This window comes from Macrosteles quadrilineatus, unplaced genomic scaffold (genome assembly GCF_028750875.1).
Source record: "Macrosteles quadrilineatus isolate MER2022 unplaced genomic scaffold, UCM_ALF_1.0 Scaffold_3__2_contigs__length_128488019, whole genome shotgun sequence".
Taxonomy (NCBI): Eukaryota; Metazoa; Arthropoda; class Insecta; order Hemiptera; family Cicadellidae; genus Macrosteles; species Macrosteles quadrilineatus.
The window spans coordinates 33064646-33088938 of NW_026542596.1; the positions used below are offsets into that span (position 1 = coordinate 33064646).

Here is a 24293-nt window from a genome sequence, read left to right on the forward strand (position 1 = left end):
TATGAAAGCTACAAAGATCATCTCACAACATTCATGTAGAGTCAAGATTTTTCAATTGCAAATTTTAAAGCAGTTGAAAGACTTTTGCACAAAAATGATGATAAATAAACAGAGCAATTAACAGCTGTGAACACGTATACCAGTTCTACAGTTGACTAATAGGTTTCGATGTGGCTAAGTCTTCAGCTAGACTGAAAATGGTGTCATTGATTGGCATTATTATTATTATTTTGGGTGTTTTCATTCTTGTGAGTAAAGTTAATTGTTTTATTGATACTATTAAGCATTAAAAATACATTATGATAAATAAAAATAATAGAATTTTGACAACCTTACTTATCATAATATGAGCAGTACATGTTTTGTCAAAATTTAAATTGCAGTCGTTAGAGCGATAGTTATTTGAACTGCAGTGGCTATTTAGAAAACCTACTTTTGGCGATTTTCTATAAAAGTTTAGAGTAATGTTCCTTTTCTAAATTGTTCATATTGGCTGTAAAAAACAGTACTGAAAAATTACAGTAACAAGTGGAAATCATCCTCCTGAAATATACGTAGTTTAATGTATATAGGAGGGTTTCAACATAGCGCTATAGTAAGCCACTGATAAAAAAAAATTACATATTAATGATTTATTAAAATACGCGGGCTGTCTGTAATTTAAGGTCTCCATCGAGATCCCAAAAAAGTAGGGTTGCCATGGTACTGTTAAAAAAAATGATTTATAAATAAAAATACTTTTTAAAAATACCACGTTTTTAAACACATTAAAAAGTAGAAAATAATTTATAAATATGTTGAGAGAATAAATACTTGTAAGATTAGAAACAAAAAACGTCGGGCGCATGCTAATTTACAATTAACTTCACATTTTGAAATATTAAGATCTATTGCATGCGCCCCACGTTTTTCGTTTTTTTAAATCTTACAAGTATTTAATCTCTCAACATATTTATAAATTATTTTCTACTTTTTAGTGTGTTTAAAAAGGTTGCATTTTTAAAAAGTATTTTTATTTATAAATCATTTTCTAATTTTTAGTCTTTAATGTGTAAATATGTCAAATCTATTTTATATGGCCTGTTAGACATAACCAAAACCTTATTATCTGTAATCAGATGTTTTATCTTTACTTTGGAATGCTTGTTTTATATTTTTAGGACGGTGGGGCACACGGAAGATTTCTCAGGTGCCGTTTGACGTCACTAACTGCTGCGTCTGAAGAAACAGACAATAATTTTTCTATTATTAAATTAAACTGTCATAACCTAACCAAACTAACCAATCGTGCTGATAATGAAAAAATCGAATGAAGGTTTACTAATCTAAAAAATAGTTTTGTTCATAAAATAAAATTATAAATGCCTAAAATTCAACTTTATAATTTTTTAATTTCATTTGATTTAATTTTTAATTATAAAATTAAACTGTCATAACCTAACCAAACCAACCAAACTTGCTGATATGAAAAAAATGTTGAAAAAAGTTAATGTACCAGCGGGATTCGAACCCGGTTCAATCGGATTATCGGCCCGACACGCTAGCCACTACACCACAGAGGCCGATGGCTCGATACCGTATCGTTGCGGTAATAGTGTTCCCTCGACTGACGTCAGCAGTTAGTGACGTCAAACGGCACCTGAGAAATCTTCCGTGTGCCGTTTCGTTTTTAGGATATCTCGGGAGCAGAACCTGTACCTCTTAACCTCTGCTTTTCGAACTGTCAAATTTAAGTGTTTACAGCTGACTTAATAATTATTAAATTAATTAGATATATTTACATTCTTTCAAAATGTAAACATGGAAAATTTGGAAGTCCGTAGGGCTTAGCCCAAGGCAAATATGAAAATTAAATGATATAATGTTGCATTGTCATCCATTTGTGAGCTATGTTTCAAGTTTAAAGTCTCTAGCTCATCAGGAACTTCATTTAAAATTGGTACAAAAATTTGTAAGAAAGCGAGCTAGTAAAAACAAGCCCATGGGGCGTAGCCCAAAGGAAATATGAAAATTAAATGATATAATATTGTATTGTCATCCATTTGTGAGCTATTTTTCAAGTTTCAAGTCTCTAGCTCATCGGGAAGTTAATATAAAATTGATTGCAAAATTTGTACCGGACAAGAAAGCGAGCTAATAAAACCGTTTTAAAAAGAAGAGATTTTAACTGGGCAACCTCCAATAGTGGATAAAAAATAACAGGCTGGCAAAATTTTCTTTATGCTATTCAATATTTAAATATCGTACGTAAAAGCATCCCACAAAAGAAACGAATAACAGATTTACGTAAACAAAACTTTCTTTGTCTTCTAGATTTAGTTTGGCTTCGCTAGTGACCACTGGATACCTTCAGGTTGGCCGACAGGTGCAAATTGAAGGACTGGAAACAGTGAAACACACAAACTCAGGACGTTGCTAGCCAAAGTGAAACCAAGAAATAAAAAAAGCATTGGCATAGAGTACAAAAGATTGCATTTTTCCATTACATAACAATCCTTACGAACGGAAAAATTATATTTTATAAAAAAAAATGCCGTTATTTAGTGTAATTTAGTCAATGGTAAAAAATATGGGATTTCTCACTTTTTGTGGAAATCCCCTTGGAGCTAAATTTTGAACCTCAAAATCTGGTAATTGGGTAATCTCTGGGGGAAGTTGGGGAAACCTTGGTTTTTGATTGGCGAGTTTAAGACTACATTCTTACCGTAGTCCTTGCTAGTATTAGAAACATCCTCTATGAGTTTGAAAATCTCTCATTCAGTCTTGAAGTGATCCTCATGCAAATTCCCCTAACCTTCATCACTGCTTCAAACAAGGCTGATGAATGACTGCAGCTGGCCAACACCATGCAAAATGGTCCTGACCACCTCAGATTTTCCTCCACCTCTTACATATATTTTCTATAAAAGGTATAAAACTAGTAGTACACTTATTCTGCGCGTAACAGGATGAGTGAACATGAGCGCAATAATGAAAGAGTTTACCCACACCTAGCACACTTACCGGTGTCACTGGTGTACACAATAATGTTATTTGTATGGGCAAATCAACCCATGAGTCGGGGCAAATAATGGTGAGTCGGTGACTCAAGTCGGTAGCGTCACGCGAACTTCGGGCCCAAGGCAGCGATGTCGTGAGTTCGGATCCTGGTCACTGCCACTAAATTTTATCAGTACAGTTCACCTTTGTACTGTACCGGCTCACCAATTGCTTTGCTGTAAACGATCCACGCACGGGCGAGGTTAAAAGAGGCTGGACCAACCTCTTAAAAAAAACCAAACCTCAGTCAACAACAATCCTAACTTCTCGTCCATTAATTAACCAAAGTCATTGGTAATATACGTAACGTATTTCCTGTTTCCCTCTCTTCTCATAGCATTTTATTAATGCAGATACGTTAATCTAACTGTCACAAAGAGTTCCCACACTCTGGACTGTTCACCTTGACTACTTCCTTTACCACTTCCTACGTCGTGGACCTGTTTCCCTCCTTTCCTATAGCATGTATGTGCAGCATGTGTGTGCTTCCTATAGCATTTTAGAATTGCAGTTACACTAATCTAACTGTCACAAAGGGTTTCTACACTTCAGAATGCTCGCCTCGACTACTTCCATTACCACTTCCTACGTCGTGGACCTGTTTCCCTCCTTTCCTATATTATTTTAATATTGCAGTTACATTAATCTAACTGTCACAAAGAGTTCCCACACTCCGAACTGCTCGCCTTGACTACTTCCATCACCGCTTCCTACGTCGTAAACCGGTTTCCCTCCCTTCCCATAGCATTTTAGAATTGCAGTTACACTAATCTAACTGTCACAAAGGGTTTCTACACTCCAGAATGCTCGCCTCGACTACTTCCATTACCACTTCTTACGTCGTGGACCTGTTTCCCTCCCTTCCTATAGCATTTTAGTATTGCAGGTATATAAATCTAACTGTCACAAAGGGTTTCTACACTCCGGACTGCTCGCCTTGACTACTTCCATCACCGCTTCCTACGTCGTGGACCTGTTTCCTTCCCTTCCTATAGCATTTTACATTTTAGTATTGCAGGTATATTAATCTAACTGCCACAAAGGGTTTCTACACTCCGGAATGCTCGCCTTGACTACTTCCTTCACTACTTCCTAAGTGTCGTGAAAGTGTTTCCCTCCCTTCCCATAGCATTTTTAGAATTGCAGATACATTATTCTAATTGTCACAAAGGCTTCCGACACTCCGGACTGCTCATATTGACTACTTCCTTCACCACTTCCTACGTCGTGGACCTCTTTCCCTCCCTTCCTATAGCATTTTAGTATTGCAGGTATATTAATATAACTGTCACAAAGGGATTCTACACTCCAGACTGCTCGCCTTGACTACTTCCATCACCGCTTCCGACGTCGTGGACCTGTTTCCTTCCCTTCTTATTGGAATTTAGAATTGCAGTTATATTAATCTAACTGCCACAAAGGGTTTCTACACTCCAGACTGCTCGCCTTGACTACTTCCATCACTGCTTCTTACGTCGTGGACCTGTTTCCCTCCCTTCCTATAGCATTTTATTATGGCAGATACATTAATCTAACTGCCACAAAGGGTTCCCACACTCCGGAATGCTCGCCTTGACTACTTCCTTAACCACTTCCTAAGTGTCGTGAACCTGTTTCCCTCCCTTCCCATAGCATTTTTAGAATTGCAGAAACATTATTCTTATTGTCACAAAGGCTTCCCACACTCCGGACTGGTCACTTTGACTACTTCCTTCACCACTTCCTACATCGTGGACCTGTTTCTCTCCCTTCCCATAGCATTTTTAGAATTGCAGATACATTATTCTAACTGTCATAAAGGCCCCCCACACTCCGCAGCGCTCGCCTTGACTACTTCCTTCACTATTTCCTTCACTACTTCCTACATCGTAGACCTGTTTCCCTATCTTTCCATAGCATTTAAGTATTACAGATATGTTAATTTAACAGTCATAAAGGGTTTCCGTACTCCTTTCTTTTCACTGCTCACCTTTCCGCTTTCTTTACTACTCTCTACGTCGGGGACCTGCCCCCCCCCTTCGCATAGCATTTTAGTATAAAAATATACCAACTTTTTTGAATATTTAATATTCAATGCCAACATTAAATTGAATAATGTAAAAAGCTGCTTTGTTCTAAATACATAAATACCTATATACTTTTAATTAAAAGGCAAAATTTTAATACTGAACATAAACGGTATATAACTGCCGACTAATATTGTTAAGTTCAATTCATTATTATGAAAGTTGTGAGATTTAATTAGCTGTATTCTGAAAGCTGTGAAATTATAATGACTAGTGTACATGTTGCTCGAATTCGAGCAATTGCAAAGTATTACAGGAGTTATTTAAAAACAAATAACAGTCATATTTACAATGAGTTTAAAAGAGTCAACTCAAAGATTACCGGTGTGTAACTCAGACCATGTTTATCTTCGTTATTGATAAACCTAAAGCATTCCAGCCGGTTTTCTCCTTCTCAAAATGCCTCGCTATACATGCAACACAGGTCATTGATAGAGGGCCAATTGAGAACGAAAAGTCGTTTTGGGGTAGTGTTAGGGCGCATTTGTAACCTAAAGTTAAGATTGTCCTGGGTCAGGTGCTTACTGTGATGAGTTAAGCCTATTACGCGCCACTGTTGTTCTGTAGCTGCGGTCGTTATCAATCCTCCTGTCTATGTTTCGTTGTAGTCACGTCGGAGGCATTTAAAAGAAAAAAACAACAAATAAACAAATTATAGCTACACAAAACAACGATAAACGCACAAATTTAACTTACAATCATGCTAACATGATCCGTCGTAGCGACACAAAACAACGATAAATACACAAATTTAAGATACAACCATACTAACACGATCCGTCTTGGGGTTATGTTTACACAAACTCAAATAGTAAATAAATTTACTCAATGTGTTTCATTGAATTGAAAAATAAATAACAGCAATTAAATTATACAGCTGATCAAAATGTAAACAATTATGTTCTTCATAAGGATAACATAGGAACTTTCAAAGCCACTGGGGCAGAGCCCAAGGGACGCTTTCACAAATGTAAGGCCAGTTTGCAAATCTACGCGACGCGCTCTTTCCAATGAGACGTCAATGGATAAAATCGGTTAAGAAATGGCGGAGGAGTTCAACCGACAAAGTTTCGTGTAGCGTATTAATTATAAAGATATATATTCATAGACGCCAAACTGTTTACTCCATGAATGAAAGAGCTTAGAGTAAATGTCGTTCTCTCTGTCTTAAGTAGACAACAAAATTGTTGGTCGCAAAACGTAAACAAATAAAAAGAAGAAGAAGGTAGCTCCTAATGTTATTCTTATGGGACAAATTTAAAAATGTTTTTTAAGTATTTTATAATTACTACTGAGCGGAATCGTCTAGAATTTTAATGGTGTCTTTACACTGGTGTCATAACTATCTGTGCAAAATATGAACGCTATAAGTGCAACGGTTCTTGAGTTTTAGGTGCGAACACACACACACACACACACACATACTCCAGCGGACAACTTTTCTCCGACTCCGCTATACACGATACATAGATTCGTTCACTTCGTTCACTCATCTATTACCTGAGTACTGCCAAAGTGATCCTGTATGATCTTTATGGATTATACGTTTCGAGGGCTTAAATACTCAAAACACATAGTCCATAAAGATCATACAGGATCATCCTGGCACTACTCGGGTAATTTTATACCTTTTATAGTTTGATCCAGTGACAAAACACATTCAAATATGATATATTTGCAACACCCAAACATTTTAATCTAATCATGTCTATCAACTGACAATGGAGCACACCGCAGAAATCGAATCAAAATCATTTTTGGCTACTATGACAATACCAGTACTAATAGTCACATGGTGCTATAATTGTAGCGAATGATGTGAGTAAAGGTTACAGCACTGGTTTCAGGTATGAACCAACCCCTTTGTCCAAAACAGAAGCTCCTACAAGACCTGTATTTTATGGACAGCCCTCAAGCCAAAAATCTTTTACAACTCAATTTGTTCATGACAAATATATGAGGTTAATGTAGGTCTTATGATTGTCGATTTGTTCAGGTATCCGGATCACCTACTTCACACCATAGCGGGTACGTCTTGATGCCGATTCAGGTAGCGGACAAGATCCTGGACAAAGATATTGGTAAATACCTCTCCTTCATACCAGCTTTACTAGACATATGATTGGATCAGTTTATATGTTACTAGCAGAGTACCCGTCCTTCGTACGGGGTTAGCATATAAGTAAAAAAATATGTATTACAGTTATGGGAGAGGACACGGTTTAAGAAAATTTTGTCTTTTAATTTATAAGGTATCCTATAGCGAAGCACAAATCTACCATAGCCCTAATGTTCTACCACTGCACCTAAACCATAGAAAAAAGTAAAGTTCTCATTGTGTACCGGTACCACAACTTTTTGGCCCGACAGACGTCGTCCTGTCCTAATGTAATTTTAAGTCAAATGCTCGTTCATTTTCAAGAAGTGCTCGTTCGCATTGCTCAATCACGTCCTGGTTGAAGTTCGTTTGCTACGCTTACTCACCTTTAGGTTGGAGCTCGTTCGCTGCGCTCACTTGCCTTCAGGTTTAGCTCGTTCACTACGCTATCGCCTCCGGGTTCAAGTTCGTTTGCTACGCTCACTCAGCTTTTGGTTGCAAGTTAGCTGTTTTCATAAATTAAAAAAAACAATAGTGCTGCACCCTGTTGGTAAACCTATTAACTTTTTAATGCTATTGAACATCATAGAATCAAATTGTTTAGTTAAACCAGCTGTTAAGATTTTTTAATTCCACTTAAATATAAGTAGGTGCTCATAAGTTTAAAAATTTTTTTTTTAACAAGTATTTATTTACAATCTAACTTATTCTATACTAGAACAATAAGTAAATTTAATAACCATTTTAACATGGGTTAGTTACACTCCATTAAGTGCACTAACATACAAAAACTTTTAAAAAGTTTAACTAAAAACGATTTGGAAGGTCTATTGAATTAACTCTTTTGAGCCTATTTGTAGCTTCACTATTGTCGAGGAGGTTAACTGCCAGGAAATTTGGATGGATTTCTTTGGTATTTTTCACTTCGTTTTTTTATTTCTTCTTTAACATAGGTAATTTTGTATCTTGATGAATTACTTTATTTGTGACAAACCAAGGTGCTTGTAAAATTTTTTTCAGTGTTTTTCGATTGAAACCTTTGAACTATTTCTACGTTTGAGTTGGAAGTGGTTCCCCAGAGTTGGATACCGTAGGTCCAAATAGGTTTTAATATAATCTATAAGTATAAAAGAGGATGTTTTGTAACGCTCTGAAATTCAGTAACGCCTACATACAGACTAGCGGACTGATCACCCGCTAAATATTTCATCTCAGTCTTTAAGCGCGCATCGACTGCCTGACCGCATTCTGAATTTCATTTCGTCACTGTAAAATATTTTATATAGTACGCCTCTACCACTTCATACTCTTCGCTCCAACGGTTGCTACATCCCATCTTCACTCAATCGATAAAGTTGTAGACCTCTGATTGGTGGTTGGACTCAATAATGAAACTCGATGGATTTGTGGACTGAAACCGACGCTTCCTCCCTCTTCTCCTCTAGCCATGATTTTGTGACGAAGACAAAAAAATGAGAAGTTGGTTTTTTTTGTAATTCAAGATGTTTTCAACTAAAGTGTCAACTAAATTTACTTAAATCAAATCACCCTCGAGGGATATGTACGGGGAATGCTGGCTCGGGAGATGTCCGTACCTGCTGGATGAGACATGCTCACCGTCCGATGACTAGGCCTACCTACTAAGCCTACTAGTCAAACCAAAATGGAATTCTGTTCGTCTCGTCATTTACAGTTTTGTGAAGGACCTGATACGCCTTACCGCTAAGTAGACAATCAATAAGTTACCTATCATAAATCATTATTCTGTATTTCTCTTTCTTCGGACAATTTGATCCCTTAACGATAACTGATATTTTAACTTGTATTTCTTTTCTTTCTGTTTAATTGTGATATTTGTTTTAATTTATGCGTAGACATGTTAGGCCTAGGTCTCTAGTTGAATTCATGTTTTATTTTTTTATGAAACCGTAAGTTACCTAATTTATATTTTAGAGTTATTCGACTCAAGTTAAGGTGGCCACCAATATTAAGTTTTTTTTAAATCATCATTGTTGAGCGTTGAGTTATTGTTTCCTATCATACTGTTATAATAGGTTTGACAATCATTAAATTTTGTTTTAAGATCTGCAGATGTGTAATCCTCTTAAATTTCACTTTTCTTATTAAACTATTGTAACTTAAATTTAATTGTTGTGTTTTCACTATATTAATATTTCCTACTGTGTTTAAAAACAACTTTAGACGCTTCCTTACAAATTAATCTTGCTCCTCACGCTCATGCAATTACTATTAGCCATATTAACACATTAAATTGTCTAGGCCTAAGTAAATGAGTAAGTGGGTCTGAATGATAAGTTAAGTGGTCCTCGAGGGTAAACCTTTTAATCTCAACCCTGTACTGCCATTGGACTTCCTTGTTGGCCGGTGGACGTTCTGCAGTAAACAAGGTGGCGCCTTCCCGAAGAGGATCCCTTATGTCATTGTGACTCTTTAAAAGTTTTGAGTACCAAACCCCCCCCTTCTCTGAGTTTACCTGGGCTTAGTTCAATTAACCTATAACTATTAAAAAAAAAAAAAAAAAAGGTTACAAATGGCGCCCGTAACGTGGGGCCGGAAAGTAATTACAGTATCGTTTGTTGAAACTCTTCTTCGGCTGGATTATTAGAAAGGAAGATAGGCCTACTTATCCCAAATATTGGTGGTCTCTGTACTCATTTTGTGGATAGCCTATTGTGATATTGTTTATTAAGATTTTTTGTGTGTTAACTCCATAAACATGAATTCCTACAGACTTAGAAAAGATGAAATTGTTTATGAATTATCGATTAGAGGAGTATCTACGGCTGGAGATACTAATGATTTGCGGAAACGCTTGACTCAGTGTTTTTCCAACAAAACTGCAATAGATAATGCTGTAGTCAATGGACTAGATGAACTGAAAGAACTGGAAACATGTGAAGAGAAACTTTCGGACCTGGCTTTCTTGATTGAAGCCTATGATGGTGACTATAAAGATAGCGAGGCATTGAGACTGACTGCCCGTCTTTGGCATTTGTTTTATAGAGTTGAGAGGATCCCGATTGCGCCTTCTTCGGACCTCAGTCCCACGCAACGACAGCAAGAACTATTGGATAAAACTAAAGAATTTATTGATCTTTTCCAAGGCACTGGGTGTGAGAAGAAAGAAGATCCTTTAAAGAGTGTTAATCCTCCTGAAACCAACCATGGACTAGGCAATAATATTCAAGAGATTTCTACACCGGTTAGGTCTACGGATGTAAGTTTCTCAGAGATAAGCAAACAAACCCCACTTGTTGATGACCTTCATACCTTGCATGATCAGATGCAGGAAATCACCTTGAATCCCTCGAGGGCGATTAAAGAAACACCATCCAAACATCAAGGATACGGTCCCAAGTCTGTACCAGTCTACAAGTGGAACCTGAAATTTAATAATGACGGAGCTGTGAGCATCGGAGCATTCTTAGTACGAGTCGAGGAGCTGAGAAGAGCAAGGGGAGTTTCCGAACAAGAACTTTTTGAATCTGCAGTGGACTTATTCGCAGGACAAGCACTTATATGGTACCGTTCAGCCCATCAACGTGTTTCTTCATGGAAAGAATTGTGCAAGGAATTAAAATCTGTATTCCAGAATCCGGATTACGATGATTGGCTACTGCAAGAAATTAAAGAAAGGACACAGGGAGAAGAAGAAGCTATCGATCTATACTTGGCAGCCATGGAAGGTCTATACAGTCGACTTAATGAAGGCGTAACCGAAAAAGAGAAACTAAAACAAGTTTTGAAAAATCTCAACGGTTTCTTACAGAGCAAATTATGTCTAGTCAAGATAACTTCAATGGAAGATCTGCGTTATTTTGGTCGTCAGGCAGAAGCAGGACGTATGAGGGCTATGAGGCAGCGACCTCCTCCAAAATCAAGTCAAGTTTTAGAACCAGATTTAGCATATTCAGTTCCACCATACAGGTCCAATGGTGTTCGAAAACCTTTTTCCAACCCCGGAAGGATCTCTACCATTTCAGACAGTAACCGGAACAGACCTAACAACAACCGCAGTGAGTTAAATAGTCAAAGACCACAAAGGTTGGATGATTCAACTATGTTGTGTTGGAATTGTCAAAAGACAGGGCATAGGTTCACTAACTGCAATCTCCCGCGCAAGAAGTTTTGCTACACCTGTGGAACACATGGAGTCAGTAAAGTAAATTGTAATAAGTGCCGACCAAAAAACGTATAAGCTCGGGGCCCGCTACTGAAATTTTGGTGGACCCCTTAAAGAACTGTCAAAGTAGGAATTCAGACCTTGTTAATAGACCCACCTTTACCATTGAATCTACTAATGTCCCTTGTACCTGGAAACCAAATTTAAGCTCTGACTGTGATATATTTAGTAATTTTAATAGTAATGTGTCTTGTGGAAAAATTATGTATGTGTTGGATTCTTGTGATTTTGACCCTAGGCCTTATGTTACTGTAAATATTAATGGAGTTGTTATCAAAGGTTTGTTGGATTCTGGAGCCTCCCAAACCGTATTAGGCCACCAAGGCTTATTTGTTCTTAAAGAGTTGGAACAACATCTTAGTCCTACACCTGGTCGTTTTGTAGAAACTGCGGACGCTAAACGGCACATGGTTAAAGGAACTATCCAGTTACCTGTTACTTTAGAGGACCGCACTCGGCTCATTACTGTCATGGTGGTTCCAACTCTGCCGCAAACACTCATCTTGGGTATTGACTTCTGGACTAGTATGCAAATTATTACAGATATGTCTCAAAGAACATGGGAGTTTGGTGTTAATGTTGATTCTATTTATGAACTTAGCGGAACTTCTGGTATTTGTGCTGCGGAACACCTGGACCAAGACCAACAACAACGATTGGAAAATTTACTGAAGACTTGTTTAGGCAAGGAAACTTCTACATTGGGTCGCACCAATTTAGTCGAACACGAAATTGATACTGGCACTGCCAAGCCGATAAAACAACGGTATTACAACATGTCTCCGGCTCGTCTCAAAATTTTGCATGAAGAATTAGATCGGATGTTAAAACTGAATGTTGTGGAACCTTCAAAAAGTGCGTGGAGTTCTCCAGTACTCATGTTAGAGAAACCCGATGGTAGTCTGCGAGTATGTGTCGATCTGCGAAAGGTTAATGAAGTAACGAAGCGGGACGCTTACCCTCTGCCCCAAGTCACTAACATCCTAGATCGTCTCCGTGATGCTAAGTACTTATCCTCGCTAGATGTGAAACACGCTTATTGGCAGATTCCATTGGCGGCTGACAGTAAGGAGAAGACCGCTTTTACTGTTCCAGGTCGAGGTCTCTTCCAGTTTATCACCATGCCATTTGGCTTGCACAACGCTCCAGCGACTTGGCAACGTTTTATTGATAATGTATTGGGTGCTGACTTGGAACCCCACGTTTTTGTGTATTTGGATGACATTGTGATTGTGACTCAAACTTTCGACAAACATTTAGAAATTTTAGAAGAAATATTTAAACGGTTAAGTGCAGCCAAAATAACAGTAAATCGGGACAAATGTAAATTCTGCCGACCGGAACTGAAGTACTTAGGGTATGTTGTGGACGAGAATGGACTAAGAGTGGACCCCGACAAGGTGAAATCAATACTGGATATCCCCACACCTAAGACCACAAAAGAAGTGAGAAGATTCTGCGGAATGGCTTCCTGGTATCGCCGGTTCATACCCAACTTTGCTACTCGTCTACACCCACTCACCAGCCTGTTAAAGAAGACTTCGAAATTCATTTGGACCCCAGAAGCTCAAGCGGCTTTTCTAGATATCCGCAGCTGCCTAATAAAATCTCCTATCTTGACATGTCCTGATTTCTCCAGAGAATTTACAATTTCATGCGATGCTAGTGGCGTTGGAATCGGAGCAGTACTCTCACAGCCTACTGAGGAAGGTGAAGCCGTCATAGCCTACGCTAGTCGTACATTGTCAAAAGGTGAGATGAAATTTTCAGCGACAGAAAGAGAGTGTCTGGCCGTCATCTGGGCTATTGAGCGTTTCCGTCCATATATCGAAGGAACCCACTTTACCGTGGTGACTGATCACTACAGCCTCCTCTGGTTGAATAATTTAAAGGATCCTCAAGGCCGCCTAGCTCGATGGGCATTACGGTTACAACCTTTCGACTTTAAATTAATCCATCGTAAAGGAAAGGAACATGTCGTCCCAGACCTCCTCAGCCGTGCCTTGCCAGAACAACTCGAAGGAACAATTGCAGAACTCACTCCTAGTGTAGATAAATGGTATGACCGTATGATTGAAGAAGTTACCAACCACCCAGATCAATATCCGCTTTGGAGGGTAGAAAACCGTAAGCTGTGGAAACATATTCCTGGAAAATTCACTTTGGACCATGATGCTGAAGATTGGAAATTAGTTGTCCCGAAAGGCCAACGCCTTAAAATTTTCCATGAGAATCATGATGCCGAAACAGCAGGGCATTTAGGTAGTTATAAAACTCTGAGCCGTATACAACAACGTTATTATTGGCCCAAACTCCGACCAGATGTCATGAAATATCTGCGGCAGTGTAAAGTTTGTCAACAAACAAAATATGACCAAACCAAACCAGCTGGTTTACTTGGACAGAGCCGTGGTGGAACCCGACCTTGGTGCACCATAAGCGCTGATTTAATGGGACCTTTTCCAAGGTCAACAAAAGGCTTTAAATATCTTTTGGTTGTCGTGGATAACTTTTCTAAGTATACTCTTTTGTTTCCGATTCGAGCTGCTACCGCCACTATAGTATCCAAAGTGTTGGAGGAACAAGTATTTATGATTTATGGTGTCCCCTCCTATTTTAAATGTGATAATGGGTCAGAATTTACCGGGGCACAAATGCGGAAGTTGATGTCACAATATCAAGTTAAAATGCTTTTTAACCCCAGTAGGCACCCACAGGCAAATCCAACAGAGAGAGCTAACAGAACCATCATTACAATGATCAGAGCCTACATGAAGGATAATCACCGAGAATGGGATAAGAATATTCCTGCTTTAGGTTTTGCTCTTCGTACAGCTAAGCATGAGACCACAGGTTACACACCAGCTTTCTTAAATTTTGGACGTGAGTTGTCAGTAACAGGGTGTGAGGACTCCAAACTACTTTCTGAGTTGCCACTGGAACCTACAGATCAGTCTGACTATGCTGAGAAGATATCTAAACTCAAACAAATCTATGAGGATGTAAAAAGACGTCTGGAGAAGGCCCATCAACAAAATGAAAGGACTTACAACCTCCGCAGACGTCCAGAGAGATTTAATGTTGGTCAACTGGTGTGGAAGCGGAACTTCACACAATCGAATGCCGCCAACTTCTACTCTTCAAAATTAACGCCACGCTTCGTTGGACCATACACCATTTCAGAGAAGAAATCAGACAATGTGTATACTTTAGTGGACTCCGAAGGCCAGAACATAGGCAATTGGCATGTGTCTGATTTAAAGTTGTATGTAGCCTAAGTTGAGAAAATTTGAGAAATTTTCTGGAAAGTGGGGGAGTATTGTAACGCTCTGAAATTCAGTAACGCCTACATACAGACTAGCGGACTGATCACCCGCTAAATATTTCATCTCAGTCTTTAAGCGCGCATCGACTGCCTGACCGCATTCTGAATTTCATTTCGTCACTGTAAAATATTTTATATAGTACGCCTCTACCACTTCATACTCTTCGCTCCAACGGTTGCTACATCCCATCTTCACTCAATCGATAAAGTTGTAGACCTCTGATTGGTGGTTGGACTCAATAATGAAACTCGATGGATTTGTGGACTGAAACCGACGCTTCCTCCCTCTTCTCCTCTAGCCATGATTTTGTGACGAAGACAAAAAAATGAGAAGTTGGTTTTTTTTGTAATTCAAGATGTTTTCAACTAAAGTGTCAACTAAATTTACTTAAATCAAATCACCCTCGAGGGATATGTACGGGGAATGCTGGCTCGGGAGATGTCCGTACCTGCTGGATGAGACATGCTCACCGTCCGATGACTAGGCCTACCTACTAAGCCTACTAGTCAAACCAAAATGGAATTCTGTTCGTCTCGTCATTTACAGTTTTGTGAAGGACCTGATACGCCTTACCGCTAAGTAGACAATCAATAAGTTACCTATCATAAATCATTATTCTGTATTTCTCTTTCTTCGGACAATTTGATCCCTTAACGATAACTGATATTTTAACTTGTATTTCTTTTCTTTCTGTTTAATTGTGATATTTGTTTTAATTTATGCGTAGACATGTTAGGCCTAGGTCTCTAGTTGAATTCATGTTTTATTTTTTTATGAAACCGTAAGTTACCTAATTTATATTTTAGAGTTATTCGACTCAAGTTAAGGTGGCCACCAATATTAAGTTTTTTTTAAATCATCATTGTTGAGCGTTGAGTTATTGTTTCCTATCATACTGTTATAATAGGTTTGACAATCATTAAATTTTGTTTTAAGATCTGCAGATGTGTAATCCTCTTAAATTTCACTTTTCTTATTAAACTATTGTAACTTAAATTTAATTGTTGTGTTTTCACTATATTAATATTTCCTACTGTGTTTAAAAACAACTTTAGACGCTTCCTTACAAATTAATCTTGCTCCTCACGCTCATGCAATTACTATTAGCCATATTAACACATTAAATTGTCTAGGCCTAAGTAAATGAGTAAGTGGGTCTGAATGATAAGTTAAGTGGTCCTCGAGGGTAAACCTTTTAATCTCAACCCTGTACTGCCATTGGACTTCCTTGTTGGCCGGTGGACGTTCTGCAGTAAACAAGGTGGCGCCTTCCCGAAGAGGATCCCTTATGTCATTGTGACTCTTTAAAAGTTTTGAGTACCAAACCCCCCCCTTCTCTGAGTTTACCTGGGCTTAGTTCAATTAACCTATAACTATTAAAAAAAAAAAAAAAAAAGGTTACAGTTTGTATATATTTGTTTGGCAGTGATAAACTCAGACACCGCTGAACCGATTGCCACGAAACTTGGTACATACGTGTAGAATTTCATGGAATAGGTTTATACACCATCAATTTTGTGATCCGTCCAATCGGCTCCGCCCCCGTGGCTCTGGAGTTTCCCATGTTAACCTTATGAGAAATGGAATTAATGAATCTTAAACAGCTGTTTCAATTAAACAAGTTGGTTCTGTTCTATGATGTTCAATAGCATTAAAGTTACAAGGATTACCAACAGGGTGCAGCACTATTATTGTTGTATAAAGCCGCGTTTACACCGGAGTTTCAAACAAAAAGTTGCAAACTTTTATTGCAAACACCAGTTGCAAACAGTAGTTTCAAATAAAAGTTTGCAATTTTTATTTCATGGTTTTGTTTCCATGTTTCATGAAAATGTTTGAAATAATTTCGACCTTGATTGAAATATCATTGATTGATAAAAAAAACTCCCACTTGGTTTTCCCATCGTCGGCCCCCGATCCAGACTTATTGCCCTTTTTAGATTCTCTGTTAAATTGAATTATGAGGTTCCTCATCCTATTTTGGACCTCTGCCTTGCTTAAGTTAATTTCCCGTGAAATGTCATTCCACGCATAGTTTTTCTTGTTTTTGTTTTTATAGTCAGAAATAGTTTGATTCCAAAGCACTTCATGTTCTCTATAAAAGCTAATTAACTTAATAATATTGTAATCTCTTCACTCCATCTCACTCAGTAGATCATCACTCACAACACGCACGATACGAGATAAGTCACAACAATAACGAGGTAGCCGTCCAGACAGGGTACTGAGTCGAGATACAGGGTGGTGCGAGTGATCACGTGAGTGAGACGGTAGCGTAGGGGATGGCGGAGAAATGTTTCTGTTTTGTGTTTCATCGGCTCATAGTGACCGAAACTAGTGTTGCAAACAAAGAGTTTGCAACTCCCTTTGATCTTTACCGACTTCAAGTGGAAACAAAAATTTCTGTTGCAAACACCGAAAAACTGTTTGCAACAGCGAAAAGTTTCGTCTGAAAATGGGCGTTTTTAGAGATGTTTGCAATTTCTGTTTGCAACTCGTGTTTCAAACTCCGGTGTAAACGCGGCTTAAAAGTAATTTATTTTCAACAGATAATTTTGAATTTCGACCAATGAGCCAATTTAGTTTGTTTGTTTTTAAATTTAAATGAAGTCGTTTGTTCCAAATGTGTGAATGCCATGTAAGCCGTCTGTCGAGATGCATACCAAGGTACTCAACTTCGTTGGATTGTGGAAGCATGACATTATTCAATGTTACTGGGGGACAAGTTCTTGTAGACATAGTAAATGTAACTTGAACGGATTTTGTTTCATTTACTTTAATTTTCCAATTCTGTAGCCACTGAGACAAATCGTCTAATGCAGCCTGAAGGTTTGATGATGCCAGAATAGGATCCTGATTTGACGATAAAAAAGCAGTGTCGTCTGAAAATGCTGCAACCGTAATACCCTGAGTACTTGGAAGGTCATAAGTGAACAAAATATACAAAATAGGTCCAAGAACACTGCCTTGTGGTACACCTGATTCAATTTCATGCACATCTGTAACTATAACTTGATATTTAATTTGAAAAAAGCGTTTGGACAAATACGATTTCAACACTCCATAGTATGTATGGGGCAGCAAAGTTTTAATTTTGAACAAAATCCTGTGTGCCAGACTTTATCAAACGCCTGGGCTACGTCCAAAAAAGCAGATGAACAAAAACGTTTATTTTCAAGATCTTCCTTGATTTTGATTACATTCACTATTCTATACACTTGCTCAATGGTGGAATGCCTTCGGCGGAATCCAAACTGATGAGAAGGCAACAATTCTTTTTCATCAATTATAATTTGGAGTATTTTTAAAAATAGTTTTTCAAAAACTTTAGAAACCACAGGAAGAAGAGATACAGGCCGATACGAGGATGCTTGATTTAAAGGTTTACCAGGTTTCGGAATAACAACAATTTGTGAAACCTTCCACTGTATTGGGAAGTATTCAAGGCGTATTATTAAGCGCAATAACATGGGGAATTATTAAGGTTAACTTCTATTGGAAACTTAATTATAGACAGCTTGGAAAACTTGGAGCTGAGACATTATTTATTTTATCATTACTTAAGCTCATCGCACACTACAGCCAGACGTGCCGCGCCGAAATAATTCCGGCTGAATAGTTTGCATGGGAATCAATGAGAGTGCGCACACTTAAAGTACTCCGCGCCGCGCAGCCGTGTCCACTGCATAATAATTCCGTTGCCAGAACTCTCGGGAGATGTAGTGTGGAACTGTTATGCTGAAGGCGGCCCGGTGTGCTGTAGTGTGCGATAGGCAACGGAACCGATTTCTGACCGCGATACACACAACTGCACAATAATGTAGAGGCACTGCCCCACTGCCGGTGAGGTGTGAGGAACGGCGGTGACGGCGCCCAGTATGTGCGACCTCATAACGAAAGTTTCCACAGGGCGGCGAGGCGCGTCTGGCTGTAGTGTGCGATGAGCTTTAGAGACAGCAACATAAGAAATAGGAGTACCTCAGATGCAGTACGGTAGTTGAGCTGATTTCTGATACTGTGGTGGCCCTGGATTGATCCCAGTGGGCAATTAATTGGTGTCTTCTGTGATCTGTCCAAGGCACAAATTCACAAAGGCATAGATGTTTGACTGTGTGAAACATATGATATTATTCTTCTGGAAAAACTTAAACTATATATGGAATTGTCAGTTCTTCTTTGCCTGGTTCAAATGCTATCTTCAAAGATATTACCAATGAGTTATCATTAGAGGTAAATGTAACATTAAACATTTCTCAAACTGGTGTCTGGTTCTTTACATGGCGTTCCTCAAGGGTCTAAGGTTGGTCCTCTTCTTTTTACTCTCTACATAATTAAATGATCTATTAGCCACATTGGATTTCAGAATCAGTCAAAGTTAGTCAAAGCCCCTGTTGCACTAGTGACTATCAAAGCATCAGAAAATTTGAAGAAATGGAACTGTTGTTCAAACAAAATGGTCTTCATAATCTCAACTGTTCAAAAACACACTTAATTCATTTTCCCAATCCACAGTTAAATGCAGAAAAGGTAACCTAGATTCTGAGGAACAAATCAATGCTTCTTAAGACTCTAAATTTCTGTGTTTGTATATGAAGGAACATTTAAAATGGACATAAACATCAATAAATATAATGTGGCATAATGTGCGACGTGTGATCAATAATATAATGTGGTAACTAAATTGTTAGCCAAAGCTTTTTTTTGGATTAATGGTCATCTTCAAAACAACAGGAAACGGGACTAAATGCTGCTTTAACAGTTACCGAATTCAAATTTATGTCCATGGCTTGCTATGGCATAATTTCTTGGGGCAGCTCTCAGATCATAGATGGTTTTTTTATTCTTCAAAAAAAGGCCATACGAGATTTAACTGACACGGCACCTCGTACTTCTTGTGGTCCTCTTTTGTACAGTTGAAAGTATTAACAATTCATGCTGTGTATATACCGACTATGTATATTTGTTAAAATACACTTGACCTCATTCTCATAAAAAAATCATCAACGTCCATATAACACTCGACATAGAAACACTCTTCAGTTCCCTATCCATAGAACTGTTATTTATGAGAAAGCTCCTTCGTATGGGTAGGAAACTATATTCAACCACCTCCCAAACCAAATCAAAGAGGCAGAAAAGATGGATATAAAAAAACTACTTAGGGAACATTTGAAACTACTTTGTGATTATTCAGTTGAAGAATTGTTTTGTTACTAACGTCACTCTTTTTTATTGTATTTTTAAACTTTCTGAGAATATTTTTATTAATTACTAACTAGAGCTCCGGAGCCCCCTGTCGTCGAAAACTCTACCAAAATTATGTATTGTGCAAACTTCTCAAGTTCACCCGACGCTGTAAATAAAACATGTGAGCCCTGATTGGAATTTCTTCCATTTGTTTAGATTTTCTGTTTATATTTTGTTGTTATTTCGTTATCAACATGGCAACCCATAAGGCCCATGTTAATCTATATATTAATTTGAAACTGGTTTTCTTTGTCACAGCTATTTTGAGAGAACGGCTGGGCGTAGAAACTCGGTAGAGGTGTCTAAAGAAAGGTCTTGGTCTGTAGATGAGCCATCAAAAGAAAAACATGGTGAATTCCCTTGGAGCTCTGCCCCCGTGGCCTTTAAATTCCCATCCCATGTTATTCTTATGGAGGAAAACGGGGGTTTTGTCACAGCTAATTTGAGAGAACGGCTGGGCGTAGAAACTTGGTAGGGGTCTCTAAAGAAAGGTCTTGGTCTGTAGATGAGCCATCAAAAGAGGAAAGAGGTAAATTCCCTTGGGGCTCTGCCCCAGAAGCCTTTAAAGTTGCCTCTTCAGATTTGTTTACATTACGACCATATGCATAATTCTACACTACTTTTTAATGCAACAGCTGTTAATATTTAAATTGTGATTTATTGAATTTATCAAAATGAAGTACAGTATTTGCAATGAATTTTTCTGATTTTAAAATTGATTTTCTTCTGCATCGTGTCATGTTTTGCAATATAATGTTCTATTACCAAATCAGTGGAAAATCCTAATATCACAGTAACTTTTGAAATTATTTCTTATGGAGTTAACTTATATCTATTGTATGGGTTGGTTTCTGACTTTTTTACCACTTCTTGGATTGCATCTGTAGACGAAACTTGGGTTGGTGTAATTATTACAATGGAAAAGAGCGAGAAATCCTGGACAATTTGATATAGGCTAAAAATAAAACTGATTTAACACTGTGCTACATTTCTTGAGCAATCATTGAAATAACCGGTTTGCAAACAATGGAAACATAGAAAAAGTCATAGAACACAACCAAGTAGAAGAAATAGAAATAATGTTTTTTTTTACACTAAAAACACTAAAAAAACAAGATCAGCTTTTTGAAAAAAGATAAGATATTTACAAAAGATTTTGATTATATCTAACTGTTGTGTAGATCATGAGTATTTCCATAATCCTTGAGTCGCCTGTAATGCTTCGCAATTGCTCGAATTCGAGCAACAGGTACACTAGTTCTTTTAAATTTAAAATCAATTTTTTGTGCTCATTTATTTTTGAGCCTAATCTAATAATTTAATACTTTAATACTTTTCATTGAAATGGTTCCATACAAAGTAGTTATTTTAAGCCAAGTATGAATGGAGATGGGTGTAGGATGAGTGGCTCAATCTTGTAGTCTTGTTAGTGACTTAGGCCAACATGTTCCTTAGACACTTATAAGGGATTATACACATCTACAGGCAAATATCTTTCTAACAGTATGCGTAGATTTTCCCTGCAATGCAAAGGAGCTGAGAAAAAAGGTTTTCAATAAACATGCTTGTCTATTAACCCTTCCCGAACGGGCTAAAGCCCCCCATACACTATCGAACATGCCACCCGACCTGACAACCTGACCTGACGACGAACCCATCATCCAACCTGACTTATGTCGGGTGTTTCCCACACACTATCGAGCATGTCACCCAACAAGTCAGGTGAAATATTAGTTCCGAGATGGATTTTGAGACGACTGTTAGCTGTTAGAGGGGGATTTTTAGCGATGATTTCAGGGATTTGTAGAGCCTATTTTTTAACGAACTTTAAATCACACTCTGGATACAGTTCCTTGCACTTTTCCATCAGGATATCGTGCCCCTACGCGCATGTTTGTTGCAATAGAGTTTACTTTTGACATCCCACAACGCCTTCTGGTCTCTGTAGAGTTAAATAAATTCTGACCAGACCTGTTTATTATTATTAAATGACATTATGGAAAAATGGGACGGTTATCACGCACAACTCGCTAAATACAAGTTAACTGGAAACTGTGGCTAGTAGCCTACGGTTTCCCACACGCGGTCCAACATGTCAGGCGGACGGCTCGAGTCGGGTGGTGCTATCGGACCGAGCATCCGACCTGACATATCCGTCGAGCATGTCGGGTCGGAACCCACACACTGTCCAATATGTTCGACAAGACGTCGGATCCCGACATGTCCGTCCAACATGTTGGATAGTGTATGGGGGGCTTAAATCGTGACATATGACGGGAAAAAATTATAGGAAAAAAAATTTTCCTTATTTGTGTTTTGTTATACAAGTATACATAAAATAAACACAATGGAACACTTCATACTGTCAAAATAATTTTTTACTTGTTTTTAACTATGCGGATATATACGCTACCTGTCCGCAAATGAGTAGAAATGCAGTGGATATATCCGCCACCTATCTTTGAAGATATGACCATGACAACGTTAGGCAATAAATAAAGAACAATATGTAAACAATAAATAAAGACAACGTAATGTTGAGCGTGAAACGTTGAGAGAGGAGCCTAGGAATGGTGGTAGGTGCGCGGGAGGGGGGGGGCTGACGCAGAAGAGGGGTTGGCGCGCGAGAGAGGGGGGAGTGCGGGAGAGAGCGTAGTCATGGAGAGAGCAGGAAAGTTGCACCTTGGTACCGCGAAAAATCTGGTTATTGCTCAAGCACCTGCCAGTCTGTCTGAAGAGAAGGCTCCGCTTCCCGTCTGGAACATCAAAAACCATAAGCGGATATATCCGTCACCCGTCCGCAAAGGGTTAATATATAGAATTAGCCATATTGTCTAAAAACATGAAATTTCGCAAGTTCTTTCTAAACAATTTTGTAGAGTTAAAAAAAAGAAATAACTTAGTATATTGAAGCGCTGTTGTATGCCTAACGGTTAGGGAGAAAATAAAAAAGTGTAATTTAAAATTCCCATGTTATTTTTATGGAGAAAATTAATACTCTTGTAGTTGACTTGTTTATAGATAAATGTTGACAAAATTTGGCAAATTAATTTATTTCATCCCATACTATTGACGTTTTGTCAAAAATGCTTTTTACCTTCCCCGTAGCAGCAAACCTAAGCACTCGTTAAATATAATGTTATTTAAATTGGGAATACTGTAAATTTAAATTACTGTATAATTTAAATAACGGCGGGGGTATTTAATTTAATTTCATCATTGACTATACACCTTGTGTGGATAGGTTAAATAAGAGTGCAAGGCAAAAATGGCGTATGTAGTGGAGTTGATAATTATTTGTTTTGTTACAGACTAAGATTAGCTGTGACTCTGACCAAGGCCCGTTTATTATAAGCTTATAATCAAGGACAGCATGAACCAAGGCAACACTAAATAAACATTATTTAAACACAATTTATTTAGTGTTGCCTTGCATGAACCATTAAAATCTACCAATTGAATGTAGTCCAATGTCCACTGTTTTGAAACTTGAAAGAATCAACAAAACTATTAACAATTATTTAACACAACAATATAGGAATCTTTGTCCCGAATAAACCCCAAAACATAACATAATAAAACCCCAATAAACATAACACACTTTTTATAACAATTTCACCTAGAGTATTTTAGCAAAAATAAAAACAGATGAGAAGGAGTGTGCTATCCAATATCAATCAGTATTCAGTGGCAGAATGGTACAAGGCCATGTCTTCTTGACAAGTTGAAATACAATCTAGTATTTATCTTAATGTGAAAAAAATCAATTCTAATTATTGATATAGATTTACTATGTTTTACAGAGAAAGTTGAAAAGGTGAGCAAACTGTCGTATGCTCTGCTGAAGGACTTGCAAGAGAATCAAGACAAATATCCGACCAGTGTCGTAAGTCGTACGTTTGCCAGAGTGGCCGAAGAAGCTGCTGAAGTGCTTGGAAGTAGCTTGCGAGACATCAAGACTCTCATTTACCCTAACGGCTTGTGAAATATAACTTGACGTTGTGTTGGCGAGTAACTGTTAATATGATATTTACTCAAATTTAAATATTTCTTAAATCCACTTAAAATTCTTGGGACTACTAATAGTGGAACTTGTGTTATTTGCTTTCCAAGAATAAATGTGAATTGACGATTACCAATGTTCTATCTTTTTCCCCTCTTTACTGAATAAATTTCCTGTTAGAATAACTATAGTCTTCCAGTTACAATAATATCTTTGACTTTATATCTACAAGTGTAGATATAAAGTCAATGATAATATGTAACACCTTATTTTACATGTAGTATTTTTTTAAATTCTTTCCTAAAGTTGT

At 37.9% G+C, this 24293-nt stretch overlaps 1 protein-coding gene across 1 annotated transcript; it reads left to right on the top strand.

Annotated features, from left to right (window-relative positions):
• The first annotated feature begins 121 nt into the window (after positions 1 to 121).
• LOC128991170 (uncharacterized) lies at positions 122 to 24115 on the top strand. Its single transcript, XM_054413948.1, has 3 exons — positions 122 to 248; positions 7102 to 7186; positions 23784 to 24115. Exons 1-3 carry the CDS (start codon positions 198 to 200, stop codon positions 23963 to 23965), a joined length of 318 nt encoding a protein of 105 aa, XP_054269923.1. The 5' UTR covers positions 122 to 197; the 3' UTR covers positions 23966 to 24115.
• The last annotated feature ends 178 nt before the right edge of the window (positions 24116 to 24293 follow it).

Bases quoted from the DNA above. Each gene is read 5' to 3' on its own strand.
- LOC128991170 (XM_054413948.1), top strand. From the start codon at position 198: ATGGTGTCATTGATTGGCATTATTATTATTATTTTGGGTGTTTTCATT. The intron at 249-7,101 runs GTGAGTAAAGTT...CGATTTGTTCAG, and splicing joins TTTTGGGTGTTTTCATTCTT to GTATCCGGATCACCTACTTC. The intron at 7,187-23,783 runs GTAAATACCTCT...TATGTTTTACAG, and splicing joins GATCCTGGACAAAGATATTG to AGAAAGTTGAAAAGGTGAGC.